Raw genomic sequence first — 26,383 nt, 5'->3', positions numbered from 1 at the left:
AAGTAATATTATCTCTAAGTAAAAAGGATTCACTCAGAAAAAAAAGTAAATGCAACTTCGAGGGAATAAATGTTTATTTTAAAAGTGTCATTTGTATAGTTTATACACTATTATCCAAATACTACGATCTTCTTGTTAAATCATTTTTTCAATGTAAAAAGATAAGCCTGCAATTATTTAAAGCTATTTTATAATTCAGAGTTTACTAATTCAAAATCACATCTGTTCAAATGAGTGAGATTTTATTAAATGTTAGGATAGAATTATCTACCTAATGACATTAATTCTGAGATCTCATAACATTATTAAATATGTAAAATAAAAGAACTTCTCATATTAGGAAGCCACTATGGATCTGCTTATATTCCAGCAGCAGAGATAAAAATATTTTTTAGCAGATTATTAAATGAATCACGATGAAATAAAATAGGTACATTCTTTTAACATTTAGGGCTTAAAATTCGCAAATTCCAGAATAAATGGTCTCATCATTTCTAAGACAAATCAAAAATGTTAAAAAAAACTTTCAATTGTAAAGAATCCCCTTAGGATACGTTCATAACCATTAGATGTAATTTTTAAACAAACATACAAACAAAAAACCAAACAGATTGTCAGTTTTTAAGTATTTTAAAATACAATAATCTTATGTAGTGGATCATAAAAAAATAAATATTTTTAAAGGAACTTCACTTCCTTTAAATACTTGCACTTAAACTGAGTTCATGGATTCCGGGCCTGATTGGTTGTCATTTTTGAACTCTATCACACTCTAGAAAAGAGAATGTGTTTCTGAGTGAACTAGTCCTTTTCTACCTTTTCCCTTCCCCGCCCTGCATTTGTTCCTCCCTTGGAGAGAGTACAGTTTGGTCTCACAGTGGCCCAGTGCTAATCTGCATGTCCTAATTTGTTGTCTAAAATGCTTAGGGCACTGGGTACTTGATGGGAACATGGGCTGCTCTGGTCCTACATACACAAACATCGATTTCAATTTTTTCCCCACAATAATCCTTTAGGAAGAAATAAAAACTATACTTAGCAGTGTGAATGGAATGAGGCTTTTGGAAACTAACCTTCAGTTTTCACCTCAGCTTCAGGTTCCTCACTTGTTTCTGAAGGCACAAGCTGAGTAGAATCTTGAAAAAAAAATTTCTAAAATGACATTCATTATTATGTATTCTCATGTTCCAACATCTGACTGCTCCTATACGAAAAAGTTGTTTATCTTGGTATTTTACATACATTTCATACTTAATAAATGTAAAGGTTTAAGTATAAAGTAATTTTAATTTTAAAAGGGATAATAGGGTAATAAAGGATAATCTTATATAAGTGATAAGGAGAGATAAGAAACTTTCAGATATTATCAAATAATATGGAGTTACCCACTTTAATGAACACAGAATATCCTTCTATTTGAGCTAATGGAATTCATGTGGTCATAGTGTTTTCTTGTTGTCATCAGGAATTACTAGGATAAAAAGAAGCCGTTTTCTTTGATTAATAGTTCCCATCTTATCCTACCAGAAGCCCCCAGGTATTCACAATCTATTATTACATGGAAGCACGATCAAGTTTTCTGGTGGACAAGAATTATGACTTATACAGATAAAAGCCTGGCTAGGTTATCTCATTTAACTCTGGTTCATTTCAGGAAGATTTAGCAAAACTTATATTAATTGTTCATAAAGGAAGAAAGACTAGAACTCAAAATTAATTTAGCTGTTTTGACATTATACTATCGTTATGTAAGATGTAACCTTTAGGAAAAAATGAGTGAAGGTACACAGGACCTCTCTGTGCTATTCTTGCAGCTTCTTATGAATCTATGATTATTTAAAAATAGAAAGTAAAAAAATATCAAACTAACTTACCTCTATCATAAATGGGCTTCCCGCTACAGTGTGATAATAAAAATCTCTTTGGAAATAAAATAATTCAAAGGCCAACATCCAATGAAATCTTTTCTAACTCTTACTCAGCATCATTCTACAATTGTTTGCTACGTGGGTTTTGTTCTATTTAAATACTATCTAACCATTAAAAAAAAATGACCAAATAATATCTTAACAGGCTTTATAAAGGGAAGTAAAATATAAGGGAGAAACAGATTTCAACTAAATTAAAAATAACTGTCCTCCCCAACATCCAGAGAAGGTCAGAGATTGCACTGAAGAAAAAGAAAAGAAAGATATAAACAAAAAAAAAATAAAGACTCCTGTCACATGCTACAACATGGATGAATCCTGAGGCATTATGCTCAATGAAATAAGCAGTCACAGACAAATACTACATGATCTTACTTATCTGAGACACAGAGAGTAGTCAAATTCATACAGCAGAAAGTAGAATGGGATTGTGGGGGTCAGGAAAAGGAGCTGTTTAATGGGGATAGATTTGCAAGATGAAAAAGTTCTGAGAATCTGTTTCACAATGATCTGAATATACTTAACACTCAGTACTCAGCCAGTACTGAACTTCACACTTAACAATGGTTAGGATGGTAAATTTTATGTTATGTGTTTTTTTTCCTTGGCCACAATGAAAAAAATATATAATTTAGAAAAATAATATATAATAAAATACATTAAAATAATTAAATAATATATAATAAAATAATATACATTAAAATAATTAAATAATATATAATAAAATATATAACTTAGATGTTAAATAGTGACCAAGTCAACTTGTCTTCTTGGTTTAAAGCAAATAAATTCAAAATAACAAACTTTATGAGTGAATAAATAATTCTAAGACCGAACTCTATTGTATTATGTTCTCTGGCAAAATTTATCAGATTCTTTTAAGTCAGAGAATTGGACAAATTGCTCAGGGGGCCGTTGGAACTGTCCCCCAAAATTAAGTACTCCAGATGCCTCCAAATTGAAGAAGCCATTAAAAATAATTGCAAATCAGTTTCCTGGAGAACACTTTTGATTTAGAGAAAAATACAAATCATTTTGGTACTAAGATACACACACAATTCCTAAAAGCAAGGTCATCTTGCCTGTAAACTGACCAAGATGTCCCATTCCTCTTGGTTTGGTGAGGAAGTTTCCTCTATTGTTACCATGGACATGTATAAACCATGTTAGGGGTTCAGGGGTTAAACATGATGGTCTGGATTTATAAATGAATGGAGGGAAGTATTATCAAATTTTACTTCTAATTCAAGAATTTCCTGAAATACTTTTTGACTCTGTTCAAAAGAATTTTGTCATGCCCATCAAGAAGACACAATGAAATAAAGTGACATGCGGCACCGGTGCCAAGTTTTCTTGTCATTTCTACATCCAGAGGCTTTAAGTAGAATCACTCCCAGATCAGGAAAGTAAGAAAGTGATAGTTCTTAACATTACAACATCTTAGGACCAGAACTCAGCTAGTGTTCTAAGAAAACACACCAGGAAGTCCTGTCTCTATTTTCATACGCATGTGTTTTAGTGTGTTCTCCGTAGAATACTGTAAACTAAAAATAATAAAATGCCTCATTTTTCTAACCTTCCATTGGTGATTCCATTTCTATTACTTCCCTGATTGCAGAAGAATGATGGCTTTCTGAAAGGAAAGTAAACAATAAATAAAAAAGGTAGAAATACAAATTTTAAAAAAAGAAATCATTTAAAACAATGCAAACAATTCAAGACACACATGGAAATATACATGAAATACTTCGACTCCTTGAAGTAAAATTTGCACAAATGTTCCTTTCTTTATATTTTTTCTTTGTTATTTTCTTTGTACTTTGGAAAATTTTCAAACATACAAAAGTAGAGAGATGGTATAATAAAGCCATGTGCCCATCTGCGGGTGCCCACAGTCATCGATTTGTGTGACCCTGTTCCTTTGTGCTCACCACACCTCACTGGTTGTTTAAAGTAAATCCTAGATATGGTAGAATTCAATGTGCAAATACTGAGCAGGTACCAGTAAGATTTAACAGCTCTCTTCCTCCAGTGCCACTCCAATATCATGATGACCCCCCAAATTAACAATTATTCTTCATCATCATCTCATATCTAGTCATCGTTCAAATTTCTTCAATTGTCTCGTCTTTTTCTAAAAAAACTTTATCTTGAAATAATTTTAATCTTACAAAGAAGTTGCAAAAATAAAACAGTACAAGAAGATCCATATACCTTTTACACAGAAAACATGTTAACATTTTACCATTCCCTTTACCATTTGTAATCTTTCTCCCCTGCCTTAATCTATCTATAGAGATGTATATATACATACTTTGTATTTTTCCTGTACCATTCAAGAGAAAATTACATACATCGTGTCCCTTTATCTCCTAATAGGGATACTCTCTTATATGATCACAGCAGTTATAAAAATCACAGAATTTAACATTGAAACAATACTTTTATTTATTTTAACATCTGTATTCCAATCTTGTCAGTTGCCCCAAATGTCCTTTATAGCTCTTCTCCTTTAAGTATAGGATCCAGTTTGGGGTCTGGTATTGTTTTTTGTTGTCAAGTCTGTTTAGTCATCTTTAATCTGGAACAGTTCCATAGTCTGTGGCATTTCCATTTTTATGGCATTTCTATTTTTTAAGAATAGAACCTCCGCCACCCCCAGCAGAATGGTCCTTATTTTGAATTTGATGTTTCTTTATGCTATGATTCAGATTTTCCATTTTCAGCCAGAATATTGCCTAGATGATAGTGTGTCCTTCTCAGGGTATATCACATCTGGAGGCATATGATGTCTGCTAGAGACTGAATGTTTGTGTCGTCCACAAATTCCTATATTGAGATCTTAACCTCCAGTGTAATGAATGGTATGTGGAGGTGGGGCCTTTGGGAGGTAATTAGGTCATGAGGGTGGAACCCTCATGAATGGGATCAGTGTCATTATAAAAGAGACCCCAAAGAGCTTCCTGGTCCCTTCCACCATGGGAGGACACAGTGAGATAACTGTTTATGAATCAGGAAGTGGGCTCTCACCAGACACCGGATGTGCCAGCAACCTGATTTGGACTTCCCAGCCTTCGGAACTGTGAGAAATAAATTTCTTTTGTTTATAATCCACTCCCAGGACCCCCAACCCGAACTATGCTATTCTGGACTAAGACAGAGTCTATCTGTCCCTGTCTGGTGATATGAATTTTAATCCTCTGATCTCGGTGTTATTTGATTGCTCCACTGTATAATTACTGTTTTCTTCCCTCTCTCTTGTAACTAACAAGCAACCTGTGGGGAGAAACTAAAGATCACATAAATATTCCACTCCTTTTCTAAATTCTCCTCTAGATTTAGCATCCACTGATGATTCCTTCTTGATCCAATCTTATTTCATAATGGTTACAAAATGATGACTTTCTAATTTCAGCATCCCTCCCCATTTACCAGTCATTTTTGGTATTCCATGGGGAGCAGTAAATGTCTTTTTGCAGTTGATTTGCTCAAATCAGGATCCCAATGAAGCCCTCACATTGCATTTGGTTGAAATGTCTTTTACATCCCTTTTACTACAAAATAGGTTTGTCTTCATTTTTTTAAAAATTGCTATTATTTGATGAAGAAACCAGCATAACTGTGTAGTTGAGTTCTCTCCTTCTGGACTTTATTGCCTGTGTCCTTGTGCTGTTGTTTCTATGTGTTCCGTACCCCTACATGTCTTGCAAATTGGTGGTTGGGTCTAGTGGCTGGATCAGACTTTGGTTTGATTTTGTGGGGCAAGAATCCCAAAAGCGTACTTCCTACTGGATCCCGTTGTGTTGGTTACCTCTCTCTTTGTGAGGTTAAAACTGGACCAGTGAGTTGGGACCTATCAGCCTGATACATTTGTGATAAAGTCTCATCAACATTTTATGAATGGTTTTAATAGCCACTGGTGGTTACTGTTGAGATGCATTGTTACATTAGGGGCTGCAATATTGAAGATGTCTTATGACTTCTTTTTCAAAGCCTTATGTTTTATTTCTCAAAATTCTCTTAAGTTAAAAAAAAAAGAGGTGAAGAATTCAGCACATATGTTATTTGGCTAGGTAAAAATTGGAATGCTGATAAATTTTGGTTTTTATTATCAATGATTCTAACTACACTATAAAATTATTAATCAATGTCTGTGTGACAGCAACAACAAATAAAACTCAAAAGCATTTCTTTTATGCTTTTCTTATATATTTTTCCTCATTGTGAAGGGCAGACATGGGACTTTAGAGTCTGCTGTAAAGCGTTTCTTCCAATGAGGGACAAAACACAAACTTGTCACATTATCGTTTTCCAGGTGTGTGCTGACTAACATCATGGGGCTTTAATTCCCATTCTCATGACTGAAATCTGAGCAAATGAAGTCTTAAAGGAAAACTTGCATATTTCATGTTGGAAACTCACAACCAACAGGTTGTTGTAAGAGGGCCCACAGTCTAACATAGTTAACTTTTTGTTCATTTACCAATTCTGCAATTATTTTTCAAGAAAGTGTGGGGGTAGGGGGGCGGTATATATCAAGGCACACATTATATTTAAGCTTTTTTTTTTCAGCCTCTTGCCCCAAGTTTGGTTATATTGGAAGAAAAGGAGTAGGAGGGAGGCTGAGGTAGCAGAGAGTGAGCTGAGAAGAGGCTGTTGGTAAGACGGTGAGGGGCAGCGGCCAGGAGACCATGACAGACCCCTGGTGGGCCCTCCCGCCCGCACTCACTAGAGTCTGTCTATTCACAGGCTCTCTGGTCCTCTTAATCAACGATTCTCATTACCTTGTTAAATCTTCAGCACACTGCTACACAGGTTCTGTGGTGACATGAAAGACAAGTAAATTTTGGGCTGCTCACGGGCAGAACAGACACAGGTGATGGCCTTTCTACAGTCAAAGGGCATAGTGTGGCAACTGAATTCACAAACCGTTTCATCAATTCGCCTATATCTGTCACAATTCCACTAAAGACCAAGCGATAGGGATTCGAGGGATTTCAGGGCTGATCAGGAAAGAGATATGACCACGAGATGGCGCTACCACACACAACTTTATTTGGGCAAAACTGATAGGTCTGTATGCCAGGAAAAGTCCCTCACCAATAGAAAGCTCCGTTGGCTTCAGTTTGGGGACCACCAGGCAGAAGGGTGAGGAGTAAAGGAAGGCTGGGCAGAGGGAGATAGGAAAGGGGGCTTATGTGTTAAGGTGACATTGCAGCATGGGGGGTGGGGGTTTCTGAGTCAGAGAGCTGTGAGGGGCAGTTTTGGCTGGGGGTCTTTATAGCCCTGGGGTTTTCCTTAATGTAGCCTAGCAGATGTTGAGTGCACTTTGAGTTTGGCACCAGCAGGCTTTTGAGCAAATAGGTCTCAGCTTGCTGTGAAGAAATAAATGACCTCGGGGCTAATATACAGAGGTCATCTTTGGTACATTTCTAGAACACCAACTAACTTCAACACTGCATTATCGAACTGTTCATGCTATGCAACATGGAGCCACAAATACTACAAAATATAAATCACTTAAATATAAAGGCCAGTAGAGGTAAATAATTTAAAAACAAATTGCTCATTGTTAGGTTCAAGTCTAAGCAAGATAAAGTTTACATAAAAACAGAAGTAGGCCAGTGTATTTTCTTTCCTTCTCTTCCATCTCAAAAAGTCAAAATACAGAACAAAATATTACACTCAGTAAATTCAATGTGTATTAGCTCTAAAATACTGACATGCTCCAGAAAGTAGAAGAGGATATGCATTTGAAATAATGAGAAATTTTTCATCAGCAGGATAACTTTTCAAAGAACCTGCTTTGGAGTACAAATTTAGTCATCAAATTTGTGTTAAAGATATAGAATAGAGGCCATTTCATTAAAAAAAAAACAAAATTAAAAATAAAATGAGCGGCAAGGAAATTCTGACACATGCTACAAGGATGGACCTTGAGGATATTATGCTAAATGAAATAAGCTGGTCATAAAAAGACAAATACTGTACGATTTCACTTACATGAGGTACTTAGAATAGGCAAATTCATAGAGACAGAAAGCAGAATGGTGATTGCGGAGAGGAAGGGGGAGTAGGGAGTGACTGTTTAATGGGTGTAGGGTTTCTGCTTGTGAGGATGATAAAAGTTCTGGAGATGGATGGCAGTGATGGGCATACGACAATGTGAATGTACTTAATGCCACTTACCCATGCATTTAAAAATGGTTAAAATGATAAATATTATGTTATGTATGTTCTAGCACAATGCTAGGAAAAAATGGATGTAAGTGACAAGATGACTAGTGTCAATTTACTAGGAGGACAAGAACTCTTTGGTAAATTTATCCAGTTATAACAAAATTATTTTTCTGGTTTAGAAATTTAACAGTGAAAATCATACATATTGAATGGGTGTCACATATGTTGAAAATGATCTGATAATCAGTCTTTTCAAATTGAAAGTTAAAATTATTTCACAAATTTTATTTTATACAGATTGTTTACACAGATTATAGATACAGGTTAATCTAACGTTGAATCTGATTATTTTTTAAATTTATTGTTGTAATTCACATACCATAAAATCTACCCTTTGAAGAGTACAACTCAGTAGTATTTACATGGTTGTACAATGATCACCACTATTTCCAAAATATTTTCATCATCCCCAAAAGAAACCATGTACCCACTAGCAGTCACTCCCCACCCCCTTCTCTCTCTAGACTCAAGTAACTATTAATCTACTTTCTGTCTCTATAGATTTGCCTATTTTGGACATTGCATATAAATGGATCCATACAATTATAGATTTTTATGTCTGGCTTCTTTCATTTAGTGTGTTTTCAAGGTTCATTCATGTTATAGCATGCATCACTACTTCATTCTTTTTTTATGGCTGAATAATATTCCATTGTATAAATACACCACATTCTGTTTATCCATTCATCAGTTGATGGGCACTTGGGTTGTTCTTATCTTTTGGCTACTGGGAAGAACATACAAGTTTTTGTGTAGACATATATTTTCGATTATCTTGGGTATATATGTATAATTGTGCATATATCTAAGAGTATAATTGCATACATCTAAGTATAGTTTTCTTATAATTTTTTGGTTTCGTTTTGGTATCAAGGTAATACTGGCCTTATAAAATGAGTTAGGAAGTGTTTCTTCATCTTCAGTTTTTTGGAAGAGTTTATGAAAGATTGGTATTAATAATTCTTCTTTAAATATTTGGTGGAATTCACAAGTAAAGTTATCTGGTCCTGGGCTTTTTGGCAGGAAATTTTTTGACTGTTAATTCAAACACTTTACTTGTTACATGACTATTCAAATTTTGTATTTTATTTTTAGTTAGTTTCAGTAGCTTATCCATTTCATCTAGTTAATTTGTTGGCTTCCAATTGTTCATAGTATTTGTGGTAGGAAGATGGCTCCCACAAAGATATTCAAAACCTGTGACTATACCAGGTTACTTGGCAAAGGGCAATTAAGGTTGCAGATAGATTAAGTCTGCCAATCAGCTGACCTTCAGAAAAGGAGATTATCCTGCATTATCCAGCTGGGCTCAATGTAATCAGAAGGGTCATTTAAATGTGGAAGAAGGATGCAGAAGAGTCAGTGTCAGATGTGATGTGAGAAGATAACATTAATTCTTTGTAGTTGGGCTTTTCCATCCACTTCTCCCTCTGCTTGCAAAGCTCTTCCCCCAAATCACACAGTGTCAGCTGGGAAGAAAACTGAATGGTGTTGATATTCTTACATCCACTAGTGTCAGATGAGCCTGAGTGTAGTGTATCTCAGCCAAGCTTGTACTATGCGTTCTGCATTTCAAGGGGCCCTGAAGACTGGGTCCTTGCACATGTAAATGACCTTATGGGACTTCCTGGGCTCCACAGGGGCCAAGATGTGAATGCGTGTTTGTGGAGGGTGGGTGCAGGGAGTTTCCAAGAGGTCTTTGCTGCAGACAAAGCATGAGGCCTGGTGGGGGTGGAGTGGGGAATGAGATGTTTACAGAAACACCACTTGAGTTTATAAGCACTGTGGGGCCATGGCTGACTTTATTGGAGGTTCCCCAAAGGCCAGTCAACAGTATGAGCAGGTCACATTTGTTGCTTTTATGGTTTTAAAAATTTCTCCCTTACATACTTCAATATGTGAGTATTTAACCTAAATGGCTACAAAAACATTCACTGTTACAAAATATGGCCCGTGATATCTGGCTTTTTTACTCTCTGGGAATCAAGAAGGAAGCTGCCCAACTTAAGGAGTGCTATAAAGAATAACTCTTGAATAGTTCTGTCATTACCAAGACAAGGACGAGAAATGTTATCTATTATACATTTAACTTAAATGTTTTTCTTAACGTAATGTACTTCTTTTTGAAAAACTAAAAAGACAGGACTGCAGGTACATCTCTCCAATTGTGTATTTTACTACTACCTGTGGGAGCAGAATCTACAGTAGTATATCCCTGATTGTATACCTTTTGATCAACACCAAGATCACTTAAGTTCAAAAATATATTCTTGGGAAGCAAGACATAAGTACTTTTTTCAAAACAACAAAGTAATTTAGAAAGAGGTTACACCGATTCTTTGTGAGGGACATGCTCAATTCAACAAGTACATAAAGTGCCCTGTGTGTACACAGCCCAGGCTTGGGTCTCTAGGGCTGGAGCAAGATGCTGGGTCTTCCTGCCTGGAGCTTGCCGCTAGCTGAGGGTGTCCCCAGCAAAGGCATGAACAGAACACAGCAGGCCACACTAAACTCTGTGTGCGATTAGGAAGCTGACATTCTGACTGTGTCCAGAAAGAAGGATGGAACTCATCAGAAGTCTGCAAAGTAAGAAGGCGGTTACACGGAAGGATGGGCTTAGATGAAAGCCAAGCGGAAGGAGGATTCAGGGCCTGTTTAAGGAATACCAGATTGTGGAGTGTGTCCAAAGAACCCCAGAGTGAGCAGTATGTCCAAAGAATTAAGGGAGGGTGATGGTGGGGGCGGCAGATGGCATAGGAAGGGAGGCTGGAAAGAGCAGTAGAACTGCCGCTGTAAACTGGGACTCTGCAGGTGGCGGGGAGCCACAATGTGTGAGCAAGGGAGGGCGGTGGACAGATCCCAGTTTTCAGAAAATAACTGTTTGAGGAGGGAGTGGTGTAGAATGGAATAAAAAGGGGCCCTCTGCCCAGAAGGAAGGGGGCTGATCACTGGGGACCTGCAACAGGCAGGTAGGGGGCCTGGCCCAGGGCAGCCATTACAACAGACACTTCCACTGATCTCTGCTTTTAGATATTTTGAAAAAAGTTTTTTAGTAAAATTTATGGAGCTATACAATGCTGCAGGAAAAGTTCGAAGTTAAGATTTTATAGGAAATACTTGAAATCTGGTAATAATGTTTGAGGAATGAAATTGTAAATTGTCCTGCACTCTGCCCACATTCACAGTGGAGCTCAAAGATGGAGAAAGCATCAGAATCCTTTCAACAGTCATGTCGACGTGAAGCTATTGTATGGTCAAACTGGTATCACGCAGGGGGCCAGCAGGATTCTGGTCTTTGGGCAGAGGAACTGCATGAACCACCTAACTCTGTCACATTTGAAAACTGTGTGTATTTGGTAATAATTGTCTTCTTCTCCCCATTTAACTTGTATGATGTCAATGAAGCAACTATTATTAAGAACTGGCATTTGAATTTCTTAACTCTCATCTCCATCTCTTTTATCTTTGAATCTTTTCTCAGTAACACAGGAGTCAGGCTGGACAGAAGATGATTAAGGGAGAAATATTTTAGAACACACAAAATAAGAGTATTCAATAGACAAACTCAAATAAAAGGCATCCTGAAATATCTCTACAGTCATATATGCCTAGGAGCATGTAAACTAGGCTAAACAGAATCCATCTAATGATTGTAAAACTTTTTATTCTAAGTGACAGGATGCTAGAGCACAGGTCATCGTGCGTGGTTCTTTATCAGTTTTTGCTTGTTTTTCAGATGGGTGGTAATAAAAATTTTTCATCACAAATAACTTTCGGAGGAGAAAAGGATTATAAAATAGTATTACCTTGCACATTATATCGATAGTAATTAGGATCCTCTGATTCTTTCTTGACTGACACAGCTGCTGCTTTCAGTGAAATGCCTTTGAATGCAATGAAAATTACAGAATTACGTGTTAGGCCAAACCCACGAACAGAGAAATATGACTACTGAAAGAATTTTCAAGTTCTGTTTTGATCAACATAGGAACATTATAAATCAGTAAAAGAAGTTGTAGCTCATTCACTATGAACAAATGGCTTACCCACATAAAAATATAAATAATATAAAATCAATATAAAAAGAAAGAAGGAAAGAGGGAGAGAAGGATGAAGGAAAGAATGGAGGGAGGAAGGGAGGAAAAGAAGGGAAGGAAAAAGAGGTCTAGATCCCAGTTTGGGGAAATTTTCCTTTCAAGGTGACTGAATACACACGTATTTACATGAAATACTGTAAAACATCCTTCTCTAATGGGACCTGAGTTGGCACATATAATCTTAACTTACCCACTACAATGAAATGGACTTCAAAACCTGGGGAAACTACATTAGTGAAACCAAAAGCCTTTACTGGGGAAAGGTGTGGTAGATTGCAAAAATTAGCCACAAATTTCTCCCATCTAGTATGGGCACCTGTTTGTGCTGTCACTTTCCTACTCCTATTTTCTAGAAGTGGAGTCTCCTTCTCTACCTTTTCAGTCTAGACCTGGCCACATGACTTGCTTTAGCCAACGGGACATAAGCTAATGGGATGCAAACAGAGGCTTAAAAAAGTGCTTGTGCATCAGAGCCCGCTGTTTTTGGAGCCGAGCTGTCATGTGAACAAGGCTGGGCTAGCTTCCTGGAGGACGTGAGGCCCTGAGGAGATGGGGAGGGGACAGGCCAGCTGGCTCTCCCAGCTGAGGCTTCAGACCCAGTAAGGAGCCAGCACAAACACACAGAATTGTGAGAAAGACTAAATCATCGAAGCCACTGAGTTTTGGTGCTTTTTAATACAGCTATGGATAACTGCTACAAAAGTATACATATAATTTGACCATGAATGTTAAAACAGCAAAAGCAAAAATTGTGACATAGCACGGCCTTCACTATTTAGCATCAATTTACAAGTTCTGAGGAGTCTTCTGAAAACTAACAGCTGTTGGATATTTAAAATGTGATTATCAAAACGAAAATCTATTAGAACAGCTATGGAACAGAATGGACACAGCTGACAGCCATAGTATTGAAATGGTTAGGTTAAGTTGAGGAATTTGCTCAGAAGTGGGACAAAAAGGTAATCTGATGGAAAGATTAAAGGAAGTTGGCAAATGGAAGTCTACTTATGCATAAAAACAGCTATTTATGTGTTTATCTGTAAGTGATCTGAAAGAATTTTCAACCAGATGGGTAAGAGCTGTTGGCCCTAATATGGAGATGGGATTTGAGGTGTGTAGGGAGATTTTGGGGGGGGATGGAGTTTTGAGAGAAGAGAGTGAAAGGGTAAAAAAAAGGAATTTTCCTTATTACTATTTTGTCTGAATTAAAAAAAATTTAATCATGTATTAACTTTTGTAATATTTTATAATAAAATTTTAAAGTACATGTCCCAGTGGGTTAGGCACTAAAGACTCTACTAACAGAAACATTTGATAAACATGTGTCAGCTGTCAAAGAAAAACTCCTTATAATCCAGGCAACTGAATCCCGACAGTGTAAGAATGTAGAATTTCTCTGAAATGCTAATGAAAACAGATTTACTTCAGCTTTTCCTCAAAATAAAAGAGAGAGAGAGGGAAAGAGAGAAGAAGGGAAAGGGAGAGACAGAGAAAAAATTCTAAACCATTTAAACATTTTTCTGTGTAACAAGTGCTATACAAATATCACAAGAAAGAAGGCTGATTGATGGCCAGCTCTCAGAAGCCTGCAGGCAGCTGGAAGCAATTCATATTGCATAATAAAATCCACGGTAGACAGTCACATTAATAGGGAGCATATTTCGGTTTAAACGGAACCACATTTCCAAAGGAGGCCTTAACAACAGAGGAAATGCTCATTGGACCCAACAGCTGATGAGAAAGGGGAGGGGAGGCTGGGTCTAGATCTATGAAAGGGCTCCTACAGAGAGGTGACAACTCCCCTCCCCCCCCACCATTTGTCTTCCCAGTTTCTAAGAGGAGACCGCAGGCAGAACATATTGGAGCTTTGAAAAGCATCCAAGGCTAAGATTAAATGGGTGAGAGTTGAAGGCATGTCATGTGTAAGTAAGTGAGATTAAGACATGACAGCTGAATTCTGCTCAGCTGAGAAACGTGGCTTGTTTCTTTTCGTTGACTTGTATTGGTTTTACCTAGAATAACTGAAGTGGACAAGCACCATCATTTTTCAGACTGTCATTTAAGGTGGAACTTCTACTAAGCACATATTTACATGTGGAAGGGAGGGATACAACACCTGCAGCTGTGGGGAGGGGCAGGGAACCCTTGGATACTGGTCCACTCATGTCCTGCGGTCTCCCTAGGGACTTGGGGGGTGGGGCGCTGAACATAAACCACAGCTTGGCAGCTTTACGGTGCTGGTGCTCTGAGTTCCATTTTACTATAGGTATGTCTCTCCTCCCTTTTTCTACATCTTTTCTTCTTAATATTGAATATTGACTTTCAGATTATGTTAGATTTAATTTTAACTTTATATTTTGAACTGTTTATTTCATATTCTAGGTTGCTTTGAGAGCATTATTAAATTCTAGTTTTAGCCTTTTATAACCAGCTTGTGTTCACTTTTATCTTTTTGAAGTTTGAGTTTTACGTACTTGATTACTTTGTTTTCCAACCTGTCCACTCTTAATGCTTTCAATGTTTTCCCACCTCTTGATGAAACATTTGAGTTTTCAAAGAATTCTGTTTTTAACCTTTTAACATTTCTCCTCTAATTAATGTCTTTTTTTTTTTGAGGAGTGAGGAGAGGCAGGGATAGGGATCAATCATTGTCATCTACAGAAGAGGGATTTTTCTCCCAACATACATTGTCATTGTAATGCATGTGTATTGTAGAACATTTAGAAATGACAGAAGAGTACAGGAAAGCAGTAAAACATGTTCAAAAATGAAAACACTGCTCTGTTTCTAAATCAAGCCATAATTCCAAATGTGTACGCAAGGCTTTTTTACTCATTTTGCAGTCTGGTTCTAATTTAAATTAAAATAATATTTTGTCCACAAATATATCTATTTAATAACATTAAGTACCTAATATTTACTGAATTAGAAGGCTCTTTTCTAAAAGCTGAGTAAAATATGACCATTCTGCAAATAAGGCTTCACTGGAGGTTAATTAGCACCCTAATCCCCATTTTTTTTTTTGTTGTTTCTTTGGGATTTTCTGCATAGAGAATCATGTCACGTGTGAACACAGTTTTATTTCTTCCTTCCCAACTCGTATACCTTTTCTTGTCTTATTGCATTAGCTAAGACTTTTAGCACGAAGTTGAAAAGGAGTGGTGAGAGGGGATAAACCTGCCTTGTTCCTGATCTTAGGAGGATAGATTCCAATTTCTCACCATTGAGTATGATGTTAGTTTTTTGTAGATTTTTTAAAATTAAGTTGAAGAAGTTCTCCTCTGTTCTCAGTTTACTAAAAAACTAAATGGGCTTCACATGAAATGGGCTTCCCACTCTTTTTGTAGTAAAACAAAAAAAGGGGTCCAATGATAACCTGCTAAATACTTGATTCTAAAAGCATCGGTGTACATACCAGAATCTTCCATGGGTTCTGTTTTCACATGGACAGGGCCACAACTGAAAGGAGAAGGGAAACCTGGTAAAGACAGGCCAGGTAAGAACTGACCACAGGCATTTGGACACGTGGAATCCTCCAGGTCTCCATGCCGTCAAGTTCTCCCTCCCCGCACAAACTGAAAGCAAAACTGCCACAGCTTGACCACTAACTTTCTTAATTTGTTACAAAATTAAAGTGTCAGTTGAATATAGCCTTGTAACCCCAAACATTCTTTTGAAGAAAGAATATACAACTGACCCTGGGGGGTGCCCACCCATCAAGCGGTTGAAAATCTGAAAATCCGAATGTAACTTAATTTGGTTCTCCACGAAGGCGTACTCCCACAGCGAATTGAAAATACAGTCGACTCCTGAACAACACGGGTTCGAACTGCACTGGTCCACTATGCGTACAAGGGGAGCTGAGCAGTTCAAACTCATGTTATTCAAGAGTCAATCATGTAACAAAATAAGAAAGACTTTCCATAGTCTAAAAACTAACACTTTGGGGCTAGATATGGATTTTTTTTTTTAATTTATTTTTTACCTTTCACTTGGCGATGTTGTTAATCTCTCAGCATCTACTACCACCCCAGGCTCACCTGTACAGAAGTGAAAAGAGACACACTAGTCCTTTTCCGTGTCTTGAAATATGACAACATTCAAAGGCATATAAAGTGAAAGCACGTACAAAGAGAACAGAATTTCTATCTCTGGGTCATTATGGAATAGCAAGGGAGAGAGACCAACTCAAACCAGGCCCCATGCTCTGAGGCCATTTGTGTGGGCAGAATGGGGACCGAGGAGCAGACTGGGGCTGCAGCACAGGAGTGGGTCTCATCTTGCTGCTCATCAGCTGGGTGACCTCCAGTAACTTACTAAATCTCCCTGTGCCTCAGTTTCCTCATCCAAAAATGGTGGTTGGGTAGGGTTAATTAATGCATGCAAAGTTCTTAGAACAGTTTCTGGCACATCATAAATACTAAATAAGCATCAGCCGTTATTATTCTATAAGGAAAATACAAGTCATCTGGCATAACAATTACCTGGTCACCTGCCATCCTCATCTTCAAGTCTCTCCCTTAATGTAAGAAAGAGGATCCAGGACCTCAAAATTGTTCCGGAAACAGAATTTGCTCCATGAGTAGTCCACGCTCAGAAGAACCGGAGTGTGTGTCCCGTTTTCCTCTGTATTCCACAGTGTGCCTTGTGAACTGTGTGTCCCCCACCCTGCACCCCCCAGCCATCTCTACCTATGCAGTCTCTTTAGATCTGATCTTTCATAAATAGCTCTGGCCCAACGTTTCCAATTACATTCAGGATAATAATCTGAGAAAATAGGAAATGGGCCTAGGTAGATCTCTAAATGTTTCTGGTAAATTAATTTTTTCGAAGTTTTAGTCCCTCTATTAACCTAAGTTCAGCAGATTATAAGGGGTCATGTGTTCCCAAACATGGGCTCAAACACCCCTCCATATAGCTTTCTGCCTGATCACATGGGCTTCCCAGAAGAACCAGCTTGTGGACCCTGCTTATCTTCAGGGTCAACTCCTCCATGAAACTCTTATAATCACATAATTCTAACCCATGTCCAGGGACTCTTGGGGAGTTCCCTCCAGCCATTCTAAGAACACCAAGGATCACCCCTGAATCTCTGCTGGACAGTCTCATTGCGTCTCCGAGACTGTGAGTTTCAGGAGCATGGGAACAATCACACATCCTAGACCCACTCCTGACCCCAACAATGCCTGGCCCGTGGCAATTGTTTAAAGACCATAAGGTGACCTCAGCATCCTCACACTCATGAGGACAAGGCAGGTCTACTGCGGTCTGTGGTCTGGATGCAGAGGCTCGCTGGCATGTGAGCTGGGAGGAGGGTGACATCTCAGCTTTCTAGGCAGGGTGTGTCTTTCCCTGAGCTGCAAATACCACAACCACCCACCCTAGAATGTCAGAGGCTGCCTCAGCGAGGAGAAAGTAAAATATAAACAAGCTTTAGAATGTGCTGAACTTGTATTTTAATTAAGAAAAGTGGAACTGGAACCAGCTTCCAGATGACCTAGAATGACATGTAACTCTAAACTTCACTTTGGCCTTGCAAAAGCATGGAGCTAAAGATGCCTGGGGTCTTGGTTGAGTTAAAGATGTAAGTATGTTTTAATAGGATGCTTCTTTTCTCTTCTCTTGGAGCCTGGGTTGACAGACTATTGGCAGAAATGCCCACATATGATTATATACAGGTTACTGCTCACCGCACACTACCCATACTGTTCCTTTTTGTGTGTATCTGCTCTAGTAGTCTAGTATTCTAGAACAAAATGAAGCCAACTCCATCATTTTTCAGTGCCGAACCAAACTTCTTCCTGCGGAGGTTTATATTCTGACCTACACTGCAGTCTTTGGTGGCTGACGGCCACAGAATTCAAAACTAGTGTCTGTCAGCCTTCTGAACTCTTTCTCACCATATTTCAGTTTCCTGCATTTCTTCTTCCCGGGAATGTATGTATCTCTCCATATATTTTCCCTCTCAAAACCAGAACATCAACACTGCTGTTTCTGACACTCAGACATCCCACGCAAAGCCTCATTGGATTTTTGCCAAATGAAAAACGCATCCAACAATCAAGTTTCTAAGAAGGTGTCAAATGTGGAATGATAATGTGTAATAATCAAGAAATGAATTTATTCAAAGGAAGCAGAAGCATTGACCATTTTTTTCCCCATGGAGTAGAAATCTGTATTGAGCATAAGGACAAACTGAAGTCTCCTTAAAAAGCAGTTTTCTCATTAAGGAGAAGTAACACTTCAGTTTTTTTTAAACCTAAGACTTTAGAGAAACTAAGATTTTATATGTTTTTTTTTTTTAATCTTTCTGATTTTTTAGGGGGTGAGGTGGCGAGAGAAAGGAAGTTAATACCTATGTAGTAAATAGAAACTTCCAAAATAAAATGCCATTGATGGTTGAAATAAAAAAAAAGAAAAAAGAAAAGAAGAAAAGCAGAACTGGTTTAGCAGCGAAAGGCAGTCAGTCACTAAGTACGAGAAGTTGTCACTTACCTAGCTGATTCACTGGACGTAGGAAAGGTCTGCAAGAAAACCAATACTATTACGCAACATGAACACACAAGAAAGATATTAAACATCTGAATAACCAACTTCTAAATGTAACAGGGCATAATTAACTAATTGAAATTAAGCTCTCAGTTTATTTTCCAATGAACTGACTATTACGATGGGATACAGTCTGTCACCTGTTAATGATGAATGAAATCCCCGCTTTGTTCTCCAAAATCCATTTCAGAGTTGCAAGATCATAGCTCTCCGGGTGTTGAAAGGCAACTCCTTCTGGAAGCCCCTGCACTGCCACAGCTGCCTGGTCTTGCAGCATCTCCTCATACGGAACAGGCACCATCACTGTTGATCCTAAGGCTTTGCCTATAAGAAGAGGCAAGATGTCTCTAAATGTTATGTGTGTAAAACCCTGCCATTCAACTTCATTTAGTGTAATAAACACAGGTGGTGACATCTGGCTTTGAAGATACATTAAAAACATAAGGTACCCTGTTGCTCTCTATCCTAAGTTAGTAAAATTCCCAAAGGGCCAAAGTAAAAAATTTACAATGTTTATTTTAAACCTTCACACAAATTAACAGGTCTTTTTCTCCATTCTCTTGAAGGTTGTGCAATTTGGGGTGCTCGCCCTGGCACACCCAGGGCTGTGGAGAGCACTCCGTGGTTACTCAGGCTGCTGCTGAAAGAGGATAGAGGCCCCAGTCAAAGCTTAACTGTCCCTATGTCACATCATAGAAGTCAGGCCAACCTGCCTGTTGAAAAGTTATACAGTCAACATGGCCTCACATCACCATCGGGGGCCATGTCACTCTTTCTGCACTGACCAGCCAGCCCCAAGGTGCTGGAGTCCCACTTCTCATAGAGTAGTACAGCCTGAGATGCAAAGATCCCTTGTGCTGGGTTCTTCCTGGTGCCACTGTGTTTGGAAATTGAGGGGGAACTCCTGGAAAGGAGTGAGTTGCAGAGGTGGGGGACTCAATGGCTTCATATAAATTTCTCTCAAATGCTCACAGGGACCTGTAGGTCACATAAATGTGTGTAGCTGTCTAGGAATGATAAACAAGGCCCTAAGATGAGAAGGTGCTTATGCTGCAATTAAGTATAACAGTTGTATAGTTATTTGGTTATCTAGCTTTTTAAAACATCGTATAGGTCCTTTTTTTAAAATCCCTGTCTTAATGCCCATGGAAAGACATGGGAAGGTGGGGAGACCAATGAAGGTGAGGTTGGTGACAGAACAGCATTGACTGTCTCTAATAATTGTGTTGGCTAAGGAGTGGGGTTTCCCTAAAATGGGAGCAAAGATTGAAGTCTGATCAATCCAAAGCTTTCAATAGACCAGAAGACGCCAAGTTGTCTTTGTAAGAAGACTTGATCTGGTACTTAAGGACTGACTCTTCCTTGATGAGACTGTAAAATTTCAAATGTTAGAAAACTTCTAAATGGTCACACCAATAATAATGATTACCTAACACTGTCCGACTCTGTTGTGAACTATTCAGAACGCTTTACCATAACAGAAGCAGAAATAGTCCTCGACTGCTTTTCTGAGAATTTCTCTTTCTCCTGAGTCCATCTGCATCCTGTTCATAGGGCATGGGGGTTTCGTCTCAGGCAGGCCTTCCGCAACGCCTGTAAATGAGTCATTGCCACAAAGTCAGCATCCAGGCATTTGTGGGGCACACATCCTTAATCTCTACGCTTCTGGTATGGAAAGGAAAAGGGAAAAAAATAAACATCAAACAAGATCTTTGTTTATGTAAATAAAAATAAAGAATAGGCAATTTATGATGAACAAGACAATATAACATGATCATCTCTGAAATGAATCTATTGGTAAAAAACTGTAAGTAATTCAACGCATAAGGAAATATTAGTGTTTCAAAGGAAATTATTTTAAACAGACATGTTATTTGCCATACAGCCTAAAAGTAACAGTCGCTGTGTAGGAAGACTCTCTCATCACTGAACACGTTCAGGATCAACTCCCTTCCCCCAACTGGCCCCCTATCAGGTGCTACTCCCAAAATTTTGAAACTGATGATTTTAATCAGGGCCAGATGGGAGACAGAAATTACATGTTAATTTGCACAGGGAAAGTTTAATAAAAGAATCATTAACTAGTAACAAAGGACTGACTATTGAGGGATAATGAGAACTCTAAAGAACACACAGCATGTACAGCATGTAGTGGGAGCAGCTCCCACTTCTGGGGCTGAGGCAGAGCACCAGGAAGGAACTAATCTGGAAGAAGGTCCTGTGGGGCCGAGATCCAGAGCTCTCTGGGGAGGATGCAGCCATGGCCTGCTGGATGGTGGAAAGTTGGCTGGGGTGCAGCAAGCTGGGGCCGGCAAGCAGGGACCCACCCTCTGGGGGTGCCAGTGGAAACCACTGGCAAATTGCCCCCCCGGTGCCTGCAAAGCTTGCTGGGTGTTGCAAGGAAGCTGTCTTTTGGGGTGTTGGTGGAACTCTATAAGCCACCTGCGGGTGATGCCAACAGAACTTGCTGAAAAGCCACTCTCTGGGGCTCTGGAGGGCTTTCCTGGGAAACTGCCTGTGGGCTTGGTGCTGCTGAGATTCACTGGGAGGCCTTCTTCTGGAATTTTCTGAGATTTCTTTGAGACTTGCTGGGAAGCCGGCTGGGGTGGGTGGAACTGACTAGATGCTATGTGAGGTAGGGGTGCCACTGGGAATCTCAACTGTTACTGGTCACCAGGTGCCACAGGAACAAACAGCTGAGAACCCACTGGAATCAGGAAGAGAAGTTCCTTCCTCTTCCAGGGACCTCCTCAGCCCTCTTCTGACGAAGGTACACACTGTGCCAGCTGCCAAAGGGCCCAGCTCTAATATCACAGAGAGGTAATAACTTGATGACTGTCACACTGAAAATTGTCACACAGTGCTTTCTTGAGCTAGAGAGGTCCATACGGGAGTTATGTTCTAAGATCAAGTATAATTTAAGGCAAATACTGTGTACAGGCAAAATGTTACCTGAACACCCTTCAGTCATCCATCAAGTACAGAATATACAGTTTTGTGTATATTCTTATGCACATTTACACTGTAGAACCAGTCAATTAGGCTAAAAGAAGGAAGCAGAAGAAAACCTATGTATGTTTTGTCATTTGAACAATTTTGGCTTATGGATAAAGAGGTGAATAGAGAAGTAGAGAACCGACGATATTACCTGCAGAGTTTACTCCAAGGATCAGGAAACTACTGACTGCAGGCCAGTAGAGAAATGAAAATGCTAACAAAAAAGAATCAAAGAGAGGGAGAGGGAAAGAGAAAGAGAGAGAGAGAGAGAGAGAGAGAGACAGACAGACAGACAATAGAATTCTAGAAATGAAAAACAATCAGAAATGATAATTTCACAGGATGGACTTAACAACAGCACACTGTTGAAGAAAGAATCAGTGTCTCAAATAAAAGTCATAGAAACTATCCAATCTGAAGCTTGAGTAGAAAAAAAGAATGGGGAAAAAAAAAAGGAACAGAGTCTAATGACATGTGCGACAATATGAAATTTTCTTCTATATGTGTAAATGAGGAAAAGAAAGGATCAGAAAAAATATTTGAGATAATGGCCAAAATGTCCAAAATTGATGAAGACAACAAATAGACATATCATGGCTAAACTGCAAACTAAAAATTAAACAGAGCTAAGGAAAATTATATATTACCTTCAGAAAAACAAAAATAAGAATTCTAACCTGACTTTGTATCTAAAACCATGGAAGCCAGAAGGCAGTGAAATGAAACTTTTAAAAGGCTGAAAGGAAAAATCTATCAAGTTAGAATTCCATATCCAGTAAAAATATTCTTCAAAAACAAAAGCTAGAGGGTGTCTTGGGCAATATGGCTAAGAAGCAATAGGCCTTCCCTCCCCTACATACACAGCAATAATATATAGACCAGAACACCCCTGGTCTATATATTATAATAATATATAGACCAGAACACCCCTGTGAGACCTCCACTCATCAGTTGAGAAGCTACAGCACCCAAGCCATTGTTAAACTAAGAAGGGATTCCAGCACTAGGGGTAGGTAAATTCCGGGCATGTGGCATGTGGCGCACCTGTTTGTGCCTCTCCCTCTCTGTGGCATAGCGCAGAGCACCTGTGAGGAAACCCACCCATGCTGGGGCTCCCCCCTTGGGAGTGGCCTGTGTGTCCAACATTCTGGCTTGTCTGGGGGTTGGCTGCCAGAGGAACTGGATTCTGTTTTGCTTCAGAGCACGGATGGAATTAACACTTGAGTTTGAAAGCTGCTGAAAACAGAGGTGAGCAGAAAGTTAGAGCTGCAGTTCTGTTGGCAGACACCAGGGGGAGAGAGAGAGATCCACAAAGGCATGAGAAGTCCTAGAACAGCCAGCCAGGCTGATTGGTGAAAGTCTTCTCCTGCAGGAGCCAGTATGCAAAGACTGAGAGGGGTAGTTGTTTCTTCAAATGCCCAAATTCCAGGAAAAAAAAAAAAAAAAAAAACAGGGAAACAAGGCCCATTAAAGGAACAAACTAAAAAAATAAAAATTCAGAAACCAATTCTAAAGAAATGCAGATCTATGAACCACCCGACAAAGAATTTAAAATAACTGTCATGATAACATAGTGCAAAGATGCTCAATGAGCTGAAAGAGAATACAAGTAGACAACTAAATGATTCATGAACAAAATGAGAATACTGACAAGGATAGAAACTATAAAAAATAACCAAACAAATTCTAGAGCTGAAAAATACAATCGAACTGAAGATTTCATTAGAGGTGTTCAACAGCCTACTTGATCAGGCAGAAGCATGAGCAACCGCTAAAACATGTCTTTTGAAATCATAGAGTCAGTGGAGCCAAAAGAAAAAAGAATGAAAAAAAATAGTGAAGAGAGCCTGAAGGACTTATGGGACACTGTGGTATCTATAAGACTCACTTTATCTACTTTTTATATAAATAGAATTTCATTTCAGTACAGAATAAAAAAATTTGTTCTCATCAAACCATATATAGAGTAATAACCACTTTGTTCTGTGTGTATATTTTGATTCTTCTCTCACCATCAGTAATATTTTTAAATGCATTATAAGAGCAATAAAGTAATTACCTTGAATTAAAAAATATCTGCATTAAGAATGTAAATAGTTTACAATAATGAGAGATAATTTTGAAATGAACGTGTTTGTCATTTTAATTACATGCTCCCAGTTCTGTATAAAATGATCTGCTATGGACAAATGAAATTATAAATTTCTTTCAAATAAGATCCATGGATGGTACATTTATTTTCTAAGTAATTAAGTTTCTCTCATTCACTCCTTTAAAAATTTTTTTCAATTAGTTGACATTCAATATTTTTTATATTAGTTTTAGGTGTACAGCAGAGTGGTTACACATTTATATAATTTATGACGTGATCTCTCTGATTAGTCTAGTACCTACTGGCACTATACATAGTTATTATAATGTTACTGACTATGTTCCTTATACTGAACTTTATATCCCCATGACTATTCTGTGACTACCAATTTGTACGTCTTAATCTTTTCACCTTTATCACCCAGCCCCCTCCCACCCAGTCATCAGTTTGTTCTCTGTATCATAAGTCTGTGTCTGTTTTTGTTTGTTCATTTATTTTGTTCTTTAGGTTCTACATATAAATGAGATCATATGGTATTTGTCTTTCTCTGTCTTATGCCACTTAGCCTAATACCCTCTAGATCCATCTATGTTGTTGCAAATGGTAAGATTTCATTCTTTTTTGTGTTTGAGTACTATTCTATTGTATATATGTATCACCTCTTCTTTATTCAACTATCTGTTGATGGGCACTTAGGCTGCTTCCACATCTTGGCTTTTGTAAATAAGTCTTTACTCCATTTTGAGTTGATTTTTAAATATGGTGTAAGAAGGTGGTCTAGTTTTATTTTTTTGCATGTATCTGTCCAGTTTTCCCAATATCATTTATTGAAGACTGTCTCTCTATTTTATATCCTTGCCTCCTTTGTTATAAATTAATTGAGCATACAGACATGAGTTTATTTCTGGACTCTATTCTGTTCCATTGATCTATGTGTCTGTTTTTACACCAATATCATGCTGTTTTGATTACCATAGCCTTGGAGTATAGTTTGATATAAGGTAGCATGATACCTACAATTTTGTTCTTTCTCAAGATTGATAAGGCTCTTCGGGGTCTTTTGTGTTTCTATATAAGCTTTAGGATTTAAGTTTTAGTTCTGTGAAAAATGCCACTGGCATTTCGATAAGGACTGAATTCAATCTATAGATTGCTTTGTGTAGTATAGCCATTTAATGGTGTTAATTCTTCCTATCCAGGAGCATGGTATATGCTTCCATTTATTTGTATCTTCTTCAGTTTCTTTCTTCAATGTCTTATAATTTCCAAGTATAGGTCTTTCACCTCCTTGGTTAAATTTATTCCTAGGTATTTCATTTTTTTTTTGATGCAATTGTTAATGGGATTCTTTTCTTCATTTCTCTTTCTGATAGTTCATTATTGGTGTATAAAAATTCAACTAATTTATGAATCTTAATTTTGTATTCTGCTACTTTTCTGAATTCATTTATCAGTTCTAATAGTTTTTTAGTGGAATCTTTAGGGTTCCTTCTATATAGTATCATGTATAAGACTCACTTTAGATTTAAAGACACACATAGGCTGAAAGTGAAAAGATAGAAAAAGGTATTCTATGCAAATGATAACCAAAAGAGATACAAAAGGTAATGGTAATGGTAGTATAGCCATACTATACTATACTATACTATACTATACTATACTATACTATACTATACTATACTATACTATCAGTCAAAATAGACTTAAATCAAAAACTATTATAAGAGACAAAGGGCATTATATAACAATAAAAAGGTCGATTCATTAGGAAGATATAATAGTTGTTAATATTTATGTACTAAATCTCAGAGCTCCTAAATATATGAAGCAAACTTTGACAGAAATGAAGGGATAAACAGAAAGCAATACAATAATGTAAGAGACTTCATTACTTCTGCTTTCAATAATGGAGAGGACAATCAGACTGAGGATCAAAAAGGAAACAGAAGAAATGCACCACACTGTAAACCAATTGGACATAACAAATATTATGAACATTCTACCCAGTAATAGTAGAATGTGTGTTCTTCTCAAGTGCATAAGACTATTCTTCAGGATAGACTACATGTTAGGCTACAAAACAAGACTTAACAAATTCAAATTGATCAAAGTCATATGAAGTTTTTTTTTTTTTATCACAATGGAACAAAACTAGAAATCAACTGCATTAGGAAAACTGGAGAACTCGCAAATATGTGCAAGTTAAACAAGAGATCAAAAAAGTCACAAGGGAAATTAGAAAATACCTTGAGACAATGAAAATGAAAATGCAACATACCGAAACTTATGGGATATAGCAAAAGCAGTTCTAAAAGGGAAGTTTATAGATATAAATGAGTACATTAAAAAAGAAGAAAGATCTCAAATCAACAAACTTTTACACCTCAAGAAACTAGAAAACTAAACCCAAAGCTAGCAGAATGAAGGAAATAATAAAGATTAGAACACAAGAGAGAGAATTAAAAAACAATAGGAAAAAA

At 37.8% G+C, this 26,383-nt stretch overlaps 1 protein-coding gene across 1 annotated transcript in view; it reads right to left on the bottom strand.

Annotated features, from left to right (window-relative positions):
* Window positions 1-26,383, bottom strand: part of GTF2IRD2B (GTF2I repeat domain containing 2B) — a 55,722-nt gene that overhangs the window by 10,076 nt on the left and 19,263 nt on the right. Inside the window, exons 5-12 of the mRNA XM_023537490.1 lie at window positions 20,288-20,432; window positions 18,955-19,138; window positions 18,761-18,789; window positions 16,251-16,305; window positions 15,681-15,724; window positions 11,975-12,052; window positions 3,505-3,561; window positions 1,074-1,136 (exon numbers count right to left, since the gene is read on the bottom strand). Coding sequence (XP_023393258.1) covers window positions 1,074-1,136; window positions 3,505-3,561; window positions 11,975-12,052; window positions 15,681-15,724; window positions 16,251-16,305; window positions 18,761-18,789; window positions 18,955-19,138; window positions 20,288-20,432 — 655 coding nt within the window. The remainder of the gene's footprint in view (window positions 1-1,073; window positions 1,137-3,504; window positions 3,562-11,974; window positions 12,053-15,680; window positions 15,725-16,250; window positions 16,306-18,760; window positions 18,790-18,954; window positions 19,139-20,287; window positions 20,433-26,383) is intronic.

Source organism: Pteropus vampyrus, unplaced genomic scaffold (assembly GCF_000151845.1).
Source record: "Pteropus vampyrus isolate Shadow unplaced genomic scaffold, Pvam_2.0 Scaffold193, whole genome shotgun sequence".
NCBI classification, from domain to species: domain Eukaryota; kingdom Metazoa; phylum Chordata; class Mammalia; order Chiroptera; family Pteropodidae; genus Pteropus; species Pteropus vampyrus.
This window is presented reverse-complemented; position numbering and strand designations above follow the sequence as displayed.